Raw genomic sequence first — 21,369 nt, forward strand, 5'->3', positions numbered from 1 at the left:
CAACCAAAAATATGGAACATGATGAACCTTGTGGTGTCTAGCAGGATGTTTGCTCACCATTAACGATTACATGAAACAGGCAAGACTTTCAAGGATTTTGAAAAATTGACCAGTGTTTGCTTAACATTCCTTGTGACATCAGGTCTGTTTCACAAAGGCCCTTTATGGCCCGATGTCCCTAAAAATACACTACTGACCACCATCAAGGGAGGCTATATTGGAAACACTTCCTTTAATTCACACTCTTTGTTGAAGACAGAAAATAGTGACCTCCTAATCAGCAACATCAATCAAGTTGTCAGCATAGATCCCAAAAGCAGACGACCAAAGCCACTACCAGACTGGTGGAAAATGAAATATGCAGAGTCAGCAAAACAATTTTAGTCCTATAAACTGGAAACATTTTCTCGTGCAGAGAATAAAAGTGTCTACCATGTGAAAGTAGCTTGGAGTGATACAGACATGAATAACCATACCACATGGAGTGCCTATGTCAGATATGCCAAGGATGGTGCCCATAATGCAGCCCGAACTGGTTCCCTGCCCAACTTTGAGGAAAACCTAAGGAAGGGAATCAGCAAAATTCAGTCACATTATCTAGGAGAGTGTTTAGAGGGGGATGAACTTGTAGTTTATATATGGGAAGATGTAGGAGAATGCTATCAATTGAAATGTCACATTGATAAGGATAAGGACTGTTTATTTCAATGTGTAATTTCATTTTTTAATTAGTTCATGTAATTAGAAATACCACAAATGTTCTTATTAGGCCATACATTAAGAAGTGTTTGATGTAGCATAACCGAATTATTGAAATCTATCTTGTTAAAAAAATTTGCTTCATTTTTGTTAGTTTAGAAAATGATGACAGTTTAGAAAAAAAAATTGCAGTGCTGTCGGTCATCTTGTCTATATAGCCATGAATTTATTGCATTTTAATGCATAGAACAACATTGTTTCCAGGCAGATCATGAAAAAGGATTTAGTGTATTATTTTGAGTTTCACAAAAGTAACATTTTCCTTCTATTAAGTAAGGGGTTGAGATATAGGAAAGTAGAAAAAAAAATTAATAATGATGGCCTCAGGCAATGTGTTTTTCATAAATATGTGTACACATGTACAGTATATGAATAATAATAATCTAGTATCACTACTAATCTGGTACAGTATATTTAATTGTATAGACAGTTATATATACATGTAGATACATGATTATTCATATTATGTTGATACTAGAAAGAAAAAATTGGATACGTTTGTAAGAATAGGAGAGAGTACTAAACGATACTTTGTTGTTGGAAAAAGGTACATGTAGCAAACTTCAATTGTAACAGAAAACGTTCCACAGAATCAATTATGTATTTGTGTATCTTTTCTTAATAAACTTTATTTTGTAAACTTTTAGATGTTATTCCAAAATAACACATAGAGAACTGAATCACAGCATATGAATTTTGAGTTCCCCATTGATAAAATTAAAGAGAATTACTAAGTCATCTGAGTTTAGAGCTCAAATAAGTTTTTCTAGAATACTTGTAAACTTTGTCTGTTGTCCATCTGTCTGGAAACTTTTCATTCCTCAAAAACCCCTGGACCAATTTCAAACAAACATATTTTGGCACAAATCATCCTTGAATGAAAGAAAATCCGTTACAAGTATAATGAAGGATCACATCCCTTGCAAGGAGAGATAATAAAGAAAATGGGGTGGTATGTTCTAAAAATATTGTCAAGTGCCTCTTTACCGAAAAAGCCAGAATTCCTCAAGCCAGGTGGGTTACATATACAATTGTCCCCCACCGCAATGCGAAAAGGGACATAGAAATACCAGTGTCTGTCCCACTTGACATTGTGGAAGAAACTCCTCCGAAGCCGCTCAACGGATTTGGTTCAAATTTTGTAGGATTGTTAGTCACCATATGTAGTTGATCAAATTTTATAGGAGTTATGGGACTTTGTTGAATTTGTGCATGCTACATTATCATAATAGGAACACTTTATGTACGCAACTCGTTAAATACTTATTGATAAGTATAAGTCCCTACCATAGGAAAAAAAATATTAAATTGTATTAGGGATATCCTGAAAGAGACAGAATTTCTTCTAGTGTTACTATTTTAGCCTTCTCTCTTGCGAGTTTTTACTATTCAAGTGGCTTACTTACATGTACCATAGGATCTGAATGAATCTCAAAAGTATTGCAGAAACCAAAGTAATCTTAAATTTATTTTCACTGTCTTTAATTTTTTAGCTCACCTGAGCTGAAGGCTCAAGTGAGCTTTTCTTATCAAACTTTGTCCGTTGTCTGTCGTCGGCGTAAACTTTTCACCTTTTCATCTTCCCCACAATCGCCGGGCCAATATCAACCACCAAACTTGGCACAAAACATCCCTTGAGTAAAGGGCTTTCAATTTTGTTCAAATGAAGGGCCATGTCTCCTTCAAAGGGGAGATAATTACGAAAATGCAAATATAGAGTGGGGTCATTTAAAAATCTTCTCAAGAGACACTAGGCTAGAAAAGGTGAAATTTACTTGACAGCTTCCCGACATTGGGCAGATTCAAGTTTATTAAAATAATGGCCCCCGGGGGTAGGTTGGGACAACAATAGGGAATCGAAGTTTTACATTCGAATATATGGGGAAAATCTTCAAATATGGGCCAAGGTGATGCAGGTGAGCGATGTAGCCCATGGGCCTCTTGTTTGGTCGTACAATAAATCTCTTGCATCTCTAATCTCTTTCAAGTAGCTCTTGCATTCTAGCTCTAAACCAAGATGCTATTTCAGGCTGTAGTGACCTGTTTCAACTTGTAGTCGGCCTATCGTCGGTGCTTCTCCTAGTACACCATGAAATTGTCCCAGTATTGGATCGTAATTGCAGTATTGTTCTTGTCATTTTCATCTCTCAACAGAATTTATATCGCAGCGTGTTGCAATTGGCCAGCCACTTTTTGGATATTCAATATAGGAATCTCGCAAGGTCCAGTTCTTGGGCCGAAAACTTAATGCATGTCGACTTTGCCAGTTGTTGTGATTTGTAGAAGTCATGACATGAATGTATTGCTGCTACGCAGATGGTACATAAATCTACATCGTAATAGATCCACTTGTCAATCATAATGACGTAGTAGACAAATTAAAAACATGATACGAATATACTCAAACAAAATAGTGACAAAACTGAATTCATTTCTTTTGCGCCAAAACGCAAAATCAAGGAGACAATCATTCGGCACTGACATTATTCACGAAGCAGCTTTCGTTAAAATCTTGGATGCTTATTTTGATAAACCACTCACCATGGAAAAGCACCGTAACAAAGTGTCTCGATCATGTTACATGCAGGTAAAAAGAAAATCGATCGCATATGTCCATGCTTAACAGAAAAAAGTTGCAAAACCCTGACTTTCCCCCCTGTCAATACCATGCTTTACCTGTAGCTAATCTCAAAGTACATTTTTATACCCCCGCAACAAGTTGGGGGGGGGGTATACTGGAATCGGGTTGTAAGTCTGTCTGTCTGTCCGTCCGTCCGTCTGTAGACGCAATGGTTTCCGGGCTATAAAGCATTATCCTTTCCACCTACAGTCACCATATCATACATATGGACTACCCATGCAATGAAGATGTTCCCTATCGATTTTGGGGTCAAAAGGTCAAAGGTCAAACGCACTGGACATTGAAGTAGCAATATGGTTTCCGGGCTCTAAAGCGTTATCCTTTCCACCTACAGTCACCATATCATACATATGGACTACCCATGGGATGAAAATGTTCCCGATCGATTTTGGGGTCAAAAGGTCAAAGGTCACGCGCACTGGACATCGAAGTAGCAATATGGTTTCCATTTAAATTCTTTAACGGCTTTTTTCATCGCATGGAGATGCTGTGTTCCTAGATAATCCATTTCTTCCTACAAACGAGAATACCCAAGGTTTGTCATGCCATTTGTTTTTTACACTCAGAAAAGAGGTAGTTTATACCTATTACCAACACCCTTTGGGAGATTGGGGTAAGCGGGGGGTATTCTTAGTGAGCATTGCTCACAGTACCTCTTGTTTGTATCATATTCACCTTGTCCTCCAGTCTCAGTAAATATACTTCTCAGGTAATTAACATCCTATTGATCTAAAAAACTTACATGTAGTACATGCAATTGTATAATATAGACATTGCTCTCCTGCAATGGATGGAAATTCGTCCTGTCAACTGAGAAAGGCCGAAAAAAATAGTTCTATCATGACATTAACTCAAGATCCTTTTGACAAGACCTAGTACTTGTATGTGTTTATGTAAAAATAATACATATTCATACATGTATGTCACGGATATTGTGTTATTAAAACATGTACATGCTAATTTTCTAGCAAATTCCGGTTCACGAGGGAAAACCGAACTCAGTACGTTTACCGTGAACAGAAAGCACAAAGGCTGGAAGTAAGTGGGTTTTCTTTGGGTTTTTTTTTCATTTCATTTACAGAATTGAATTTATTTCAATTTCGTATTCAGAAATGTATTTTAAATACAGATTTCAATGAATGCAGAAAAACTAATGTAAATTTTACATCCATAGTACCTCTAATTCGTGACTCGATCCATTGTAGTACACAATACAGTTCTTCAAAATCATTTGTAATTACACTATATCACAAAATGCTCGACTTCTTCCGACTACACTAAATCACAAAATGCTCAACTTCATCAGACTACACTAAATCACAAAATGCTCGACTTCTTCAGACTACACTAAATCACAAAATGCTCGACTTCTTCCGACTACACTAAATCACAAAATGCTCGACTTCTTCCGACTACACTAAATCACAAAATGCTCGACTTCTTCCGACTACACTAAATCACAAAATGCTCGACTTCTTCCGACTACACTAAATCACAAAATGCTCGACTTCTTCCGACTACACTAAATCACAAAATGCTCGACTTCTTCCGACTACACTAAATCACAAAATGCTCGACTTCTTCAGACTACACTAAATCACAAAATGCTTGACTTCTTCCGACTACACTAAATCACAAAATGCTCGTCTTCAGCAGACTACACTAAATCACAAAATGCTCGACTTCTTCCGACTACACTAAATCACAAAATGCTCGACTTCTTCAGACTACACTAAATCACAAAATGCTCGACTTCTTCAGACGAATTTAACTGTAAAACAGTTTTCTGTTCCGATAGTCGATATGAAATCTATTTATACGAGTATTTTCTTCTGCATATCTTATAATATTCATCTTGGATCTCTAAAGTACATCAGGAAAATAGCTTTTATTTTCAAACTATTTTAATTTCATACCATCATTTACATTTAAGATTTCTAATTTCATTACATGTATAAACATAGCATACATGTCACAAGTATAAATACAGAAGTTCTATTTTCCCAATTGAGAAAATAACAACTTCATTATAAACTCTACAGTATCATAATTAGTACAAGTTTACAATAATAGTGTACACATTAAAATACATCAAATCTAAACATATTGAAATATTTCAATATTCACATACGGCATGTAATTACCACTAAATTACACTCTATTCCATAGAACATCATCAATCGTACCTAGCAATATACACTGTACATGTACATGCACGATAAATCAATATTCATTAATGTTCATGGGAAATTTACATTCAAGAATATTGTGGTATTGCTATTATAAGTACATTAAAAGTTTGTATATGCGCAACAGTTGAACGATAAAATTCACTGTGATTATGTCAACTTTTGCAAAAAATAACATTAATTTAATTCTGCAATATGTACAGTGTATTTAAAATATTTCTGCTAACACTTGTTATTCTTGATTCCAGTATTCTTTGATCGGCAAATTCTAACGATCTGCACGGTCACTAGATTATGCCGACCAAAGAATACTTGTTGCAAAATATTAGCTTTATTTAAGTTGTAAAACAACGAATAACAATTTCTTACCATTTTTATAAAAGATACACGCATTCACGCCATCCACACAGAAAATGGAGGACATACAAGGGATATTAATTCGATAGGCGACATTGGTAACATGCATACACACAGACGAATCATACATATAATACACAGAGAAATTCACTATCTATTGATACTCACTTTCACCCCTTCCCGGGGTTGAACTCACGACCTGCAGAGCTACATGTATTTCCTATATATATATATATATATATATATATATATGCTACAATAAATGACGCGCAATTGTACATATTATTAACATTTCTACATATATTCCATAAAACTTATCTATTTACAACAAAACGTTAAGGCTATATATATATATATATATATATATATATATGCTGCAATAAATGACGCGTAATTGTACAGATTATATTCATTTCTACATATATTCCATAATATCTATTTATTTACAGCAAAAAGGTCAAGGCTAATGCAATAAATGACGCATATTTGTACAGATTATATACATTTCTACATATATTCTATAAAATCATCAAAGAAATTGTTATGTGATGACATCAGTATAGCCGGTATACAGCAATGTAAACGAGTACGTGAATGCAAGATGGTAATGATCTCGTGCTAGCAAAATTATTGAATCTGATTAGGACCCCTTTGCTTCTGTAAAAAAGTAACGCCCATTCGTAATGCTCGGTACCTGTATATAAATACAGCACGGCATTGATTTTATGAAATGATATCAAGGATTGGTATATTTTGATTTACAATAGCTGTGAATAAAATACATCTACAAGCATACATGTATACATTCATATACTCCACAGAGTTGCACAAAGACTCCCAATACAGTTATGACAAATGTTACAATAGATGACACGTAATTATACAGACTATATACATTGTACTTTTCTACATACATTCCATAAAATCTATTTATTTACAATAAAAAGGCTAGTGTATAATCAAACCTTATAAAACTCGTAGTCGTAAGTGTTGTCACATCCAGTATACATGTATATCAGCGATACACTAAACATATCATGCATTCATCTAGTTAGTTTTATGACACACACATGTGATAAACAAACTTGGATAGTATTGATTACAATGAAAGGAAAAAACCCACATGTACATGGAATACTGAAGAGAAAATACATACCGTTGCAACCTTAGAAAAGGTCACAAACAATCTTGTTTAATTCTCTAAAAGGACGTTACAATCCTTCACGACTATAACAAATGTTTGATGTCCATCATGTTAACCTGCACATTATAACATTTTCGTCACGCTTCGCTGCAACAACGTCCATGGTCTTCACGGTCAGGAGGATGATGCAGCAAGATTCTGAAACGATAATAAAAACGTGAACATAAGATCGCAGAACATTAACTAGTAACATTGGAAATATACAGCATTCGTGGCGGTCACCTGTAGAGTCAAAACACTTGACGTAACGTAACAGATTCAGCGCGGACGACCGTGAAAACATTGGGTTTAGATTGTAGCTCTTGAAGACATTTTCAATCCACTTTGGAATTGCATATATCACAAGCAATATAATGGGTATCTGGCACAAACAGTGATATCTTTTGAAGTGCATTGACACTTGTATTAAATTTTAAGACTCTATTTGAATATCATAACCCTCCTAAAGAAATGATTGTATGTCATCTCACAAAAATAACAAAAATCTACACGAGATTTTTAAAGAGGTCATTTTAAAATTATAATTCGCAATGAGCAAGACTTCCATTTACCAGTTATTTTCTATTGGTTTTACAGCATACATTTTTTGAAAGATGGACCATTAAGACAAAGAATGTTGGACCATTTTCTACCTTTCATCACTAGCATTATCTATGTGTACACTTCCATTATGTGATGTACTTCCTTTCGAAATAAAAATAATCTCAACTTTTTAAAAATTATCTTTCTCTATCTACACTTAACAGTCCTACTCTATACACATGTCTCATTCTGTTACAACGTTAAAATTTGATCTCTCGGTGGCGAGTTAGAATCTCCCTCCGTGTTTACTGTTTCAAGAAATTCAGAAACAAAATGGCATTCTTGGGGTTAACCTTGAAATTTTTTAAAATCCTGGTTATAGTTTGCTTCATTTTCATTTGTATATAAAAATCTCAGCGTCTTAATCCTCCTTAATATTGATGCACTACTCTATCGTGACGAAGGGTATGTGCGTCCCCTCATGTATTTTTAAATAACAATTTAATTTATTTCGTAATGAATCTATCATCATCTGTTTCATCTTCACGTAAATAACCAGTTACAACATTTTAGATCATGCAAATTCATTATGTTTATAAATATATAAAATATTATTACGTGATTGAATTTACTATATTGAACAAGAGGTCCATGGGCCACATCGCTCATCTGAGTCACCTTGGCTCATATTTAAAGATTTTCCTATATGTTCGCATGCAAAACTGTGATCCCTATTGTGGCCCCATTCTGCCCTCGGGGGCCATGATTTGAACAAACTTGAATCTGCACTATGTCAGGAAGCTTTCATGTAAATTTGAACATTTTTTTGAGAAGATTTTAAAAGATTTTCCTTATATATTTGTATGCAAAACTTTGATTCCCCCTTTGGCCCCATCCTACCCCCCAGGGGCCATGATTGTAACAAAATTAAATCTGCACGATGTTAGGAAGCTTTCATGTGAATATCAGCTTTTCTAGCTCAGTAGTTTTTGAGAAGAAGATTTTTAAAGATTTTCCCTATATATTTGTATGGAAAACTTTGATCCCCTATTGTGGCCTCATCTCACCCACCGGTGGTCATGATTTGAACACACCTGAATCTGAACTATGTCAGGAAGCTTTAATATAAATTTCAGCTTTTCTGGCCTAGTGGTTCTGAAGGAGAATATTTTTAAATGATCCCACCCTATTTTTGCATTTTTGTGATTATCTCCCCTTTGAAATGGACATGGCCCTTCATTTGTACACACTTGAAAGTCCTTCAACCAAGGATGCTTTTGGCCAAGTTTGGTTTACATTGACCAAGTGGTTCTGGAGAAGAAGTCGAAAATGTAAAAAGTTTACAAACAGAAGAACAGCCAGACAGACAGACGACGGACAACAGGCGATCAGAAAAGTTCACCTGAGCATTTAACTCAGGTGAGCTAAAATGGAGAACGATTGAAACTTTTATCGCGAAAACATTTGAATGCAACTTAAAATGTTTTGACATATCTACCTAATATTTCAGGAACTACGTAACCTCTCCCTCACAATCTGCAAGATTTCCCTGGTACGTTCGATGGCTCTTTTTGCTTGGTCCTCTGTGTAAAGATCAGAAGATATGTGTCCTTCATGCACAGCATCTGGATATCGCATGCAAAAGTAGTCCCCTGTTATGCCTTCCAACTGACCCACAAGGCCAGATAATTTGACGTCAGCGAGAGTGGAAGCCATGGTAGAAAGACTGTGCATGTTCAAAGAAACTTTGTCAGCATCTAATTGGTATTGTAGAGCCTTTAAAGCCTTTTCGACTGCCTGCAATGAATAATTAATTTTATACTTAATATCATATCAAAGACGTGCAACCACAAAAACATTGCAGTTACTATGTATTACATGCATTTTTACTGTGTCCCCACCGATTACTCGTATGTTTTTGATATCACAGTACTAATGGAAGACTTTCAATTAAAGTTTTTAAAGGAGCCCATGCAAATGAATGTTTTTTTTATATTCACAATGTTTACTGCATATCTCCAGCTTCAGACTTACCCCCCCCCCCTCAACGTTAAACGTCATGGTAGCTTGATTTTTAAATTGTAGTGGAAACAGCATGCATGAATATGATGAGGTCCATTTATAGTGCATAAAATGATTTAAGGTATGTATATGTAAATAAACCTAAAATGTTCAGATTATTCTAGTGCACCTTAATGAAGAATTAACTTGCTTCCTGAATCTATATTGGTGATTTTATACTTATTATTTAGATTAAGATGGAAATGTTAAAGATACTGAACAACAATATTGTTTTTATTGTCATTTTAAAGAATAGTACTCATAGTATTTTTAAAAAAATATTTCCAAATCCTGAACTTTCTAGGAAAGGTGTTGTTGGCAAAGTTACTTGAAGATTTGAATGTATATGAAGCATAGAGTGTTGCTGAAATGCAAACCTTTGCATTTAATATGGAAAATGTAACTTTGATGAAAATATTTACCAGTAAATAACTGTGATATAGAAATAAGTATGAGAACAGTATATAGCATTTTATATCTCAAATTTCATTTTCTTCAAAGTTTTATTGAGTCCACTTTATCAAGTGATACACAATTACATGTAAATCACTCGTCAGTCAATCGGATACCAACACTCTTTAACATGGTATGCTGCATAGATACTTTCAAGGAAATGAACCATACCTCATGGCACTTATAACATGCCCAGATATAAGGAAATGAATCATACCTGATGACACTTATAACAAGCCCAGTTATAAGCGTTTGGTTCATATTCATCAGTGGAGGCGGCCTTGAAATCTGTTTCTGCTTGTCTAAACCATCGCCTAGATTGTCCAGGTTGGGGACCTCTTAAACAAAAATTTTCAAAAAATGAACTGTTGCATTTTTCATGGCATTCTTGTCGGTTCTTTCTGTATTCATTTAATCGAACACTGCAAATACGTTCAAGGACTGGAATCATGTACTGCTCTTCATCTCTTTCGAAAGTAGTGAGAATATCAGCATTTTCTACCGGTTCTTTTCTTTCAAGCTTCATGTGAACGAAACAGATAAATTGAATTAATCGGTGAAAATAACCCTTGTTATGTATGTGCTCATCTGGATGGTACTGAAGATAAAGCCTTTTAAAACTTCTTCTGAATTCTGGTTTAGATTTTTTGATTGCATTTTTCATTACATCTCTTATGTGAATTCTCACTTGGTCATCATCTTCATGCAATGCTGTTGTATCATCCACATCATTATCACATGTCTCTGCGTTTCTCCTATCATTCTCCAGAAAGCTATAAACCCTTGATGCATCTGACACAATTACCTGACCTCCAACATTTACTTTATATCTCATTTGCCAATTACTTGCATCTGGAATCTGAGATGTTGACTGGCTTAATGTTTCTACTACTTTGGCAAATATGTACACAGGTGTTAAATTACAAACGCCAGGGTCATCCTCATCAACAATTGGATCAAACAATTCATACGCAATATATTCATTTTTAGCGATCACTGTACACGAATTGTTGACCAAGTAATGACATGATACAGGGATTTCTGCTCCTATTTCTGGCATAAACGGTGAAACTGCAGGTAGTTTCATATCAATCTGAACGATCTTCAGTCTATCTAGAACAGATGAGATCAAATGTGCATTACATATACATCCTAGAATGCTGGGAAGACAAATTGTTTGATTTCCCAAGCCTTTGCTGAGGTAGCAATTTAAAGTTTTTGATAACGGTACTGAATTTTCCGCTATCCACAAATTCATGTCCATTTCCCTCCCCATTTTAAAGTAGAGACAGAGTGAGAAATCATCTCCACTGACCATTTTGGTGAATATTGATGTATCCTCTTCAGTTTTTGGTAATTCCGAATCGTTATACTTGAGAACAGTTTTGAGATCTTCTAACTGTACTACATGAATTGCCTGGAGCTTAGTTTGCACATCAATCTGTTCGTCCCGGGAGAACGCAGTTTCGTTTTCCGCACATTCATGAAGAATTAAACGACATATTCCAAGAAAGAACTCTACACTATGAAGAAAACTTTGCAAGTGTTGAGCCGAGTCAGAATTCAATACTGTGTGTCTACTTTCGACTGTTAAATCTTCTTTGATAAGATCAGAAAGTAATAGAGGCCTACACCTTTCCGGAAGAAACTTGATTTCTGTCATCTGATCCATGACATTCATTTTAAGATTCTTAAATCCAACAAAATATTCAGATTTCAGCTTATTTTCACTAATTCTCTTTTCAAGATGTACATTATCCACAAAAATCATATTTCTACTGTCTTCTAATTTATTTTTTCTTGTAAGTAGGAACAAATTTGTGACAGTGAAATCTATATCGTTCATGATTTCGATAGTTTGAAATAACAATCTGATAGCTCTCTGAACACGTTCAATATCACTAGGCTCTAAAATATCTCCCTTTGATTTTTGGTATATTCCTTTTAAAACGCTTGCACAATGGCTGCTTTTAACCTTGGTATGGGATCCATGTTTTTCCAATAATGTATGAAACTGTCCAAAATGTGCTGACGGTTTGCATAGATATGGAATAATTTCATCTTCTTCCCTTAAACGCAATACTACACGATCTGCTGTGACAAGAATTTTACGTTCTCTCAAGAAAATGAATGGCACTTGATGTAATATTTTTTCAGACCACGTTGTTCCATATTTCTCCAAATATCTGTAAATGTCTTCCATTATCTTTGCAAAGTTTTCTTCTACACCACTTTCTCTGCATATCTTTTCACTAAAATCCGACTGAATATTATTGCATAATGACGTAATATGAGCGACAACAGTTTGCAATGGAGGAGGATCAGAAATGCCGAGTAGTTTTGAAGGATCAGACGTTTCCTGGCTGCAGAAGGGATTTGTATTTTCAGATATAACATTCATTTTGGACCACACCAAATGAAGACTATGTGAATAGGCAGAGTTATTATATGCAACAAGTGTTTCATTGCTTTTAGCTTCAGGAAGTAACATTTTGCATAATGGTTCTGGATGTTGAGGACAAAGAAATCGAATGTTTTTCATTTTGTTGACAAATCGATTATTTTTCAAAAGGTCTGGGGTTTCCTTGAGAATTCCAATCAGTCGACGTGAATTTTCCTTAACTATTTTGGTTATACCATGTGCGTCTCCTAATGCCTGTAATCTACTGGCAAAATCACAGAAAACTTCTTCTGTGAAGTCATTTTTCATACCACAAAATATGAGAAAGCTTTCCCACTCTTTTGTGTGATAAGGTTCAGGAGGCAACTCTGATTCCGAGCAGAGCCGGTTTTTCAGCATGAATAATTCTGAATGACGGTTGTAAAGCTGACATGGTCTTACAAGTGTTCCATCTGCTATTTGTAAGAACGCTATTTCATGCAACAAACGTTTTACTTTATCCAGATTACATTTCATATCTTTATTATTCAAAAGAGGAGGCAAAATAGTGTCCCTAATGAATATCATGTGTTGGATAACAGCATCATGAGGTAAGCTTTCGAAGTTCGGAAGTATATGTTTAATATATACACCATGCTTGTCTACTGCAGGGAATCTCAAGGCATTGAAAAGACTTTGCAAATGTCTGTTTTCTAAAATAAATTCAATCCCTTCTCTCTTACACCAATGACTTAATCCTTCTTCGGGAATTTCCTCTGGCACAATTATTGCTGTTTTATCATTTACAGCCACGACTTTCTTTGAAATTGATTGAAATATTGGAAGGCAAAGCAATTTATCTTTGTTCTCTCTCTCATCCAACAAATCTTTGGCATGGGTTTGAAAATAATTCAACAAATTGTGGCATACAGAATAGTCCACTTGCAACTCATTCTTGTTGGTGTAAATACAGTTTAGTATTGAAACACTTTCGTCCACTGTTGCCATTAAAGTCCTTAATATATCTGAAACGGCATACAGTTGTATTGGCGAACATTCAGAATGGATTACAGGAACTTTCATTGATGTTAGGATTTCATCTTCCTGTCTTCGAGTTTCTTTAACAAATAAAACTGCATTGCATTTTTTCAATGGAAAAAGAAAGTGTTTACACGTCTTTCTTTCTTTTATGCAAACTGGTATACAACTGAAATTTCCCATTTGATTTAACAGCTCTGCGCAAAATGATTCCAGTATATTTTTTTCAAGATTTGTAAGAGACGTTTGACATAGAATGATTTCCTTTTTCTTTGTATTTTTTCCCTGCTTTAAAAGGTGTTGCAGTTTTGTTTGTAGCTCCTCATCAGCCCTCTCATATCGATGTTTAAAAAGTTTGAAAATTTGTAACCAAAAACAAGATATCCATTCTTTGTCTGGTAACTCAGGCACGCTGCTTGGCCATGGTATGGTTTTGCCAACACAAAAGTTGTATGTAATATTGGCATGAACTTGTCTGTAAATGTCTTCTATTGTTAGATTTTCAACAAAATCTACAAATTGCCTAGATTCTGAAAAGAAAGAGAACAGTTTTGGATGGACAATTTCTTCAGCTGATTTCGGGAAAAGAGATGGAAAGTGAACCATGTATAATCTTTTGCATTTTGAAAATCTTCTTATATATCCATCTGCAGAAAGAAGAAGTGGGCAGTTTTCAAAATCTGGGCGTATTGTCAAAAAATCTGGGCGTATTGTCAACCACCTGCCTTCACAGTATTCTAACAACTTGAGTACTCTCTCCTCACTTTTTAATTGTGTACAAGACACTGGAACATTGATTTGAGAAAGGGCACATCCATCATTTCCTCTCATTCTATAAGTTTTAAGAAATGAGACGACATCATTTGGTGAAAGAATCCCGACTTCTAAGTCCGCGTCTATCATGCTTTTTAAAATCTCCCAAGGAAAGTTTATCAGAGTCATTCCTAAATCTCTCAATACTTCTACAATATGGTCTTCATTTGAACTGTAAAATAATGGCTGTGATAATGACATATAATCTCTCGGTAATGCTGTCCAGGATACTTCGAATGAATCCTTAGTAACTGCATTTGCTGTGGACTTGGCGTTTACCAATATGCTTTCATTCTTTTTTGCCTCATTTGATAAACTTCTTACAATTGGAAATACTGGGTACCTTTGCGAGTAGAGGCATTTATACAACATTTTTGCGACATAGCAGCTTTCTTTTCTCGATATAGTCCGTAAAACAGGGAAAATGTTGTGAAATTTTTCTAACATCTCCCTGGAGCAATTTCTCTTATTAGTAGGAAACAATTCATCTCTAAAATGCTGAATTGCACATGCATAGGTCGGAGCGATTACATTTTCAATCAGACATCTGTTCCATTGAAACTTCAATTCATGCGACTCTGTCCATTCAATGTGTTTGCGAGTCTCATTGTCCAATGCAAATTGCCCATTGACATGTACGGGTAAGCCTGATTCATCTGGTAGCGGTAGACCACAGTAAGTTTTGAAAGGTGAAAGTTTTATTTTATTTTTCTCATTGACTTGTGATCTATTAAGAAATATGGCAACACCCGCAATTGGAAGCAATGCCAATTTCTTCTTCTCATAAGCATCTTTCACTTCTGAAATATTTAATTGGTCCAAAAATCCAAATCCTTTAACTATTAACCATTCCTGATTTTCCTTGCCATTGATATCTAGCGTCAATTTAGTTTTTACTTCCTTTCTTTGCATAGTGCATGCATATATTGGATTTTTTTTCATTTGCTGCACGGCTTCAACAATTGATGAAAATAGTTCACAACAATCAGTTGTACTATGTTTGCCTCTAACACAATAGTCTTGTTTAAAGGCCCCATCAGCTGTTATTTTTGAAAATATAACAGTTTTTGTATTTTGTAAGAAAAGAAGACATTCGGGGACCTCCCTTGTGAACTTCATAAGCAATTTCTCTATATCATCGCATGAAAAACGTCTTGATGACAATTTGGACTCTTCCGTTCGTAAAGGAAAGCGAAATAACGTTCCTTGCGATCCTTTCCATAATTCAGTATCTTGGAGGTAACATGGTATGATGTCTTTGTATTTTTCTTGAACTTTCGAAGCATCTCTAAATATTCTCCCAGGTTTCTTTTCTGACGCCCATGGAATGTATTTGCATTGTGGATCAAGAATGCACAACGTCTCCATTGACTGGTTTACATCACGTGAGTAAAATGAAGGGGCATCTGTGATATTATAGACAGCATTGAACCCAACACCATATTGTCCCAATGAAGTGGCATCATTTTTCTTGCTTCCAGTTCCCAAATCCTGAATTCCTTTTAACTCAACGTCTGAAAATGCACTGTTATTATACACACACAGCGCTGGACCTTGTAATTCTTTCCACTCCTCACTAAAAACATGTTCTGTCCCATGACTTCTATAATCAATGACAAAATGCAATTCAGTTGCACCGGCATCATCCGCATTTTGGAGTAACTCTTTCAATATACTACATTCCGGATACCCATCAAGGATACATCTTATTCTAGATGTTAGTTCTTGATACTGTCCGAATTCATCTCCGAATTCTTCAGAATCATCCATGATATTTTGTGTCCGTTTTGATTTGACACCAAGAAGCTTTGCAACCTTTGGTGTTACTTTTTCGTTTAAAAACATCATGGAATCACTCGTAGGTATCCAGTCACAATCGTCAATACACAGAGATGACAATGGCTCAAAATATCCTTTTGAATCAGGAAGATATAGGTCAAGAGCAGGAAGTTCTTCGTATTGCTCTAGAAGATTCACTATTCTGCAAACTAAACTCAATTCTGTCTCTGACAATTGTTGTTCGTTATAATTGTCCTTGATGCACAGTATGGTACCAGTTATATCCTTTGCAGCAAACTTCTTTCGCACACCAATAGTTTCCATGAATTTTGAATATCGGTTTAAAGAAGTTGACTGCAATCCATATAAATAAGGACTGCAATCGTGTTCTAATTGCAACACTACTTGTTTTGCACAAATAAAACTTCCGTTAATGAGGATGCAGGGTATATCAGAGAGTTCTTTCTTAACAAATTCTTGCCAATCTGTCTCCATTAGGTATTCTTCCATGGCACCATAGATATCATAACATATCTTTTCAACAGCAATATTTTGAGCATTTTCCGGATTTGCCACCACTGCCTGAAGTTGAAGCTTTAATGTTTCTTGCTTAACATTCTTCTTACATTTTACACCAAGCGATGTCAAAACAAAATTATATGACTCGTCCTCATAATAACGATCGAGGATGGTCTCTGTACAAGCCACTAAGTTCTCAGTTGAATCAAAATATAAATTTGATGGTTTTTCGAAGAATCCAATCTTCGTGCTCTCACCGCAACCACTCTTTCCGTGAACTGCGCATTTCTTTAAAATATTGGGGTTTTCCATGTCCTCGATGTACCATTTCAATGGCCAGTTTTTTGGTTTGATTTTGACAGGCAAGAAAGGGACGTGGGATAATTCTTGTTTTACTTCCATTGGGATTTCACTGAAAACGGTGTGTATATATTTCATAATTTCATGAGACCGAATGACAGCACATGAAGAACAACAACTTGCAATGTGGGTGATGGCCTTTGTTTGAAGTAGTAAACGGTCCCATGGAATTCTCTCTTTCATCATTCCGAGTGTTACTAAAATATCTAGTACTTCGCCGCTACAGAAGGTTTCATTTGGAAAGTATTCACTGTCAGGAACAAATATCTCTTTCAATGGGGATTCAGGATGCACAAGATCTTCTGGTACTTTTAGAATTTCAGTATCACGCGTCCTAATGCATTCGCTGCTATTAATTGCAGAAAGAATATTTTCATTTTTGCTCTTTATGGCTTCGAGAACGAATACATCATACTCTTGTCTTTGAAAACTTGATAAAGATGGCAGAAAAGATTTGATGAAAAAGTTTTCATATGTCAGTATGTGCTTTTCAAAATCTTTTCCAATGCAATTCTGAAACGTATTAAATACATTGCAAGGTAGATCTGTTATCACCTTTCCATCCAAGGGACAATTTCTTAAAATTCTGAATGCGACGCTTTTTAGCTTCTCATTTACATATATTTCCGGGTGTAAAAACAAGCATTCCTGAAATGATTTCCACCCGCAGTGGGTTTTAAACAATGGCAGTGGGCGTTCAACTAAAGCTTTGAAAAATTGCTTTTGAAATTCTTTCCATATGTCGTCACTGATTTCAACAGGCCACAGTATTGTAAACCTATATTTTTCTGAGGACATGTTTTTAAATTCCAATAATAACTGTATGAGAGACTCTACAGTTGCATCGGAAATAAGGCTTGTGTTCCATAGAGATTCATCGGAGGTGTGTTTATCGTCTTCCGTATGCATCAATAATCTCTGCCGATCGGAAGATACAGCAAACATTCCGTTCACATGGAAGTTAAATTTCGTTTGTATTGGTAGTGGGAGAAAGCAAAATAAATGTCCTACGTCGTAGAATCCAAAGTTTTCAAAGTGGTCAGTACAGTCATTGAATAACAATGGTGTAATGCTCTTGTCAACAGAGTCCACAGGTACAGCGACACATGAAACTGGCAATGCACCATGATTCTTGGTTTTTATGACTTCCAATGTATTTGAAACCCCTGTTGACCAAGCTATGATCCAGGGAACAACCTGGTTAGTAGGCTCACCTGTTTCAAGCCATGGATGACAAATTCCTTTCATAATAATTTGTGATTTGCACACTGCAGTCCAGTTCTCCGCCTGATTGCAGAATTTGGATGCATAAGATAAGATACTTTGTTCAGAATCATAATTCCATTTTTCGTTTTTCTGAACACTAAGAACTAGTTCCATCTCTTTATCTGGATTTGAACATTGTCTATCCAAGTGAAATAATTTAATGCATTGAACATTCTGTGTGAACAGGAGCAGGTTTCCACATGTTCTACAGAACATTTTCAATAAATCTTCCATTTCTAACTTGGAATAAGCTTTTCCAAGAATTTCACTTGTTGCTGCCTGCTCTTTTGTTCGTAAAGGGAATCTGAATAATGTACCATTAAACCTTTCTCCTCTTAGGAACTCTCTGGACGTAAAGTGGAACACGTTTTGGAATGGTTTAAACTGGTTTTCCAGTTTTTGAAGCATTAACTTATTGTGAAGATTCAACTTAATTCCTGGGCTATTTTTGTTCATAATTGCATTTCCCAAATACTTGCTGTGAGGATCCAAATATACCAGATGATTTCCACTCACAAAACTTGGAACATCCGTAAGATTGTAAACAGCATTGAAACCTAACCCAAATTTTCCTATTTTTGTAGGTTTGTCTTTTTTGGTGGCACCACTCAGTTTTTGGATGTTTTCAAAATCTTCAGATGTAAATTCTGCATCATTGAAAACCCACAATGCTGGCCCTTGGCAACTCTGCATGCCTGGATCTAAAAGACAACTTCTAGCATCTACGTTTTCTCTTTCGTCATAAAGAAAGCAGACTTCAGATGCTCCAGCATCATCAGCATTTTGAATGAGTTCCTTTGGAACAGATAATCCGTCAGTATATCCTTCCTTTAAAAGACAATTTATTCGATATGTAAGAGGTTCCGATTGTCCAAACTCTGAAAGAATATCCTCCGCATCAGACAATGTGAATTCCTTTAATGATCTCACTCCGACTACCTTTGCAACCTCTTTGTCAATTTTAGAGTGCACCAGAATAATGTTGTCGTCATCTGTGAATTTTCTACTAAACCAATCTCTGTCAGAAAAAACACATTCTTCTGATCGTCGGAAAATTAATCTGTTCCCATCCTTGTGAATAGGTACAATTATTTCATCTTTGATTTTGGACAACTCACTAGTAAACCTGTCTGTCAATGTTTTAAGCACCTGCTGAACAATGTTCAAATCATGATCATAATCCGTCACTGGCGTATCTAATGAATGCCTGTCCTTGATTTTGTATAAGACTTCAACCAACAATCTAGAAGTTTGTTTTGTTTTACAGCCAAGTCGTTCAAAAAACGCTTTCATTGTCTTATACTCTTTTTGCAAGGGAACAAAGTACGGAGTTAAATTCAGATCCTGTTTGGATGTTTCAATATAAGTATTTTCTGGTCTCATGAAACCTTGTTCCGTGAGAATACACTTGTCGGGCAAAATGGTTTTTTGAAAGGCAATTTCAGGTTGTTTTGATACATGCTGATACAACTTTTTCATCAGATAGTAGTAATCGTCGTGCTCTTCCTCACAGTAGCATTCAGTTATTTTTCTAAACTGCTGTATAACTTCTTGTGGCGAGGGTGATCTGACTTCCGATGATCCGACTTTGGACATTAAAAGACTTTCCCAATCTGTCAACATTGTTGGAGAGACTGAACCAATAATGTGTCTAAATTCCTCAGAATAAGTCTCATTTATTGAAACCAGGTCCATTTTGCTGGAATACCATTCAAGCGATGTTGGATAGTTTTCTGGTCTCTTCGTTTGATAGTGCATGATCTTGTAGTCTTTGATAGAGTTGTAAACTGAGTTGAATAAATCTGGACGCATCGTGAAGATTTGAATCAATGCTTTTGACTTTTTTGAGCTTTGACTGATGTTTAATGAATTACTATGAAGAAGCCGACATGTGGCAACAACATCTGTCTTCAGAGTTACACTGTTTCTTCCTAGAAATTGCAAGTGTGTTAGAGTTAGCAAAGTCTTCTTTTCTCGTTTTTCAGCAGGGAATTTAGATTCTCCACAAAAAAGGTTTCTCAGAAGTTCATCTTTTGGATCGTAAAGTTCATTGGCAGAGCAAGTCTCCTCCTTTTCATTTTCTATAAATTTGATATCAACTATACTAGCTTGAATACTAGACCAATTTGTTAAAGAAGAATGCATGGATAAAATATAAAAGCAAAATCTTCTTCTTTCTTCTCTCTCATATAAGAAACGACTGTCTTGCTTTATCTTTTTTATGCACATCTCCACAACATCAGTAAGGGTAATTGAATTCAACCCAAGATCCTTCAGCAACCTCGTTTCTTTTTTTGATGAAGCAATTATCATATTTTGGGGAAACGAGATTGGAAAATCCCTGTTACCAATATAGACAAGATTGCATTCCTTTACAGAGACGTATCCCTCCATTTTGTTAACTCTTGAGAAACATTTGAACATTTTCAACTTTCGAAATGCACTGATCAGACAGGAAGAAGTGGTATTGGGTAGAAACTCTTTAAATAATTCCTTCTCTTTTTCTGGACAAAGAGAATTGAATGAGTCAATTCCTTTTTCGATGCACTGCAAAAGAAGTTTTTCCTTCTCATAATCCGATGTTTGAAATACAATGCCCTTTCCTGGTTGCATCAAATGGTGTCCATGGAAATCAGAGTCAACTGTCCAGATGTTAAAATATTCAAGAATATTTTTCATGGAAGAATCAATGCCCTCATAGCTAATAAAGCACTCTGACAATTTTCTCAGAATATTGCAATCCTTTGTTTTCACGAGGTGCAAATCAGCAACAGGTTGAAGAGTGTTCTGACAGTGAGTATTCAAATACTTCCAAACACTTTGTAACCATTTGTCACCAAATACTTCTCCACTGTTTTCTACAAGCAGTATCTCATTGTTCCCCCTTGCTAATGCTACATTGTCTAGTAATTTGAAGAAAGCTGTTTCATCAAGGCGTTGAAAATTGTAAATCTCTGCAAAGAAATCAATGAACAGAAATACTTAGAGGAATGAATAAAAATGGTATTAAACATTTTTACAGACTGTG

General features: G+C 35.5%; 1 protein-coding gene, 1 long non-coding RNA gene and 1 pseudogene across 6 annotated transcripts in view; 2 read left to right on the forward strand and 1 right to left on the reverse strand.

Moving 5' to 3' along the window:
- Positions 1-933, forward strand: LOC130051439 (uncharacterized; annotated as a pseudogene).
- Positions 934-3,128: 2,195 nt separating this feature from the next.
- On the forward strand, positions 3,129-7,869 carry LOC130051648 (uncharacterized). The gene is made up of 3 exons (XR_008799917.1): positions 3,129-3,346; positions 4,369-4,438; positions 7,727-7,869. It is a non-coding gene; the product is annotated as an uncharacterized LOC130051648 (long non-coding RNA).
- LOC130051647 (sacsin-like) overlaps positions 5,287-21,369 on the reverse strand; it is a 43,713-nt gene continuing 27,630 nt past the window's right edge. For all 5 annotated transcript variants that reach the window (XM_056153906.1, XM_056153907.1, XM_056153908.1 and 2 more), the window contains 3 exons: positions 10,404-21,295; positions 9,171-9,469; positions 5,287-7,288 (listed from right to left, as the gene is read on the reverse strand). In XM_056153906.1, coding sequence (XP_056009881.1) covers positions 9,179-9,469; positions 10,404-21,295 — 11,183 coding nt within the window. In that variant the 3' untranslated portion in view covers positions 5,287-7,288; positions 9,171-9,178. The remainder of the gene's footprint in view (positions 7,289-9,170; positions 9,470-10,403; positions 21,296-21,369) is intronic.

This window comes from Ostrea edulis, chromosome 2, assembly GCF_947568905.1.
Source record: "Ostrea edulis chromosome 2, xbOstEdul1.1, whole genome shotgun sequence".
In the NCBI taxonomy this organism is placed as follows: Eukaryota; Metazoa; Mollusca; class Bivalvia; order Ostreida; family Ostreidae; genus Ostrea; species Ostrea edulis.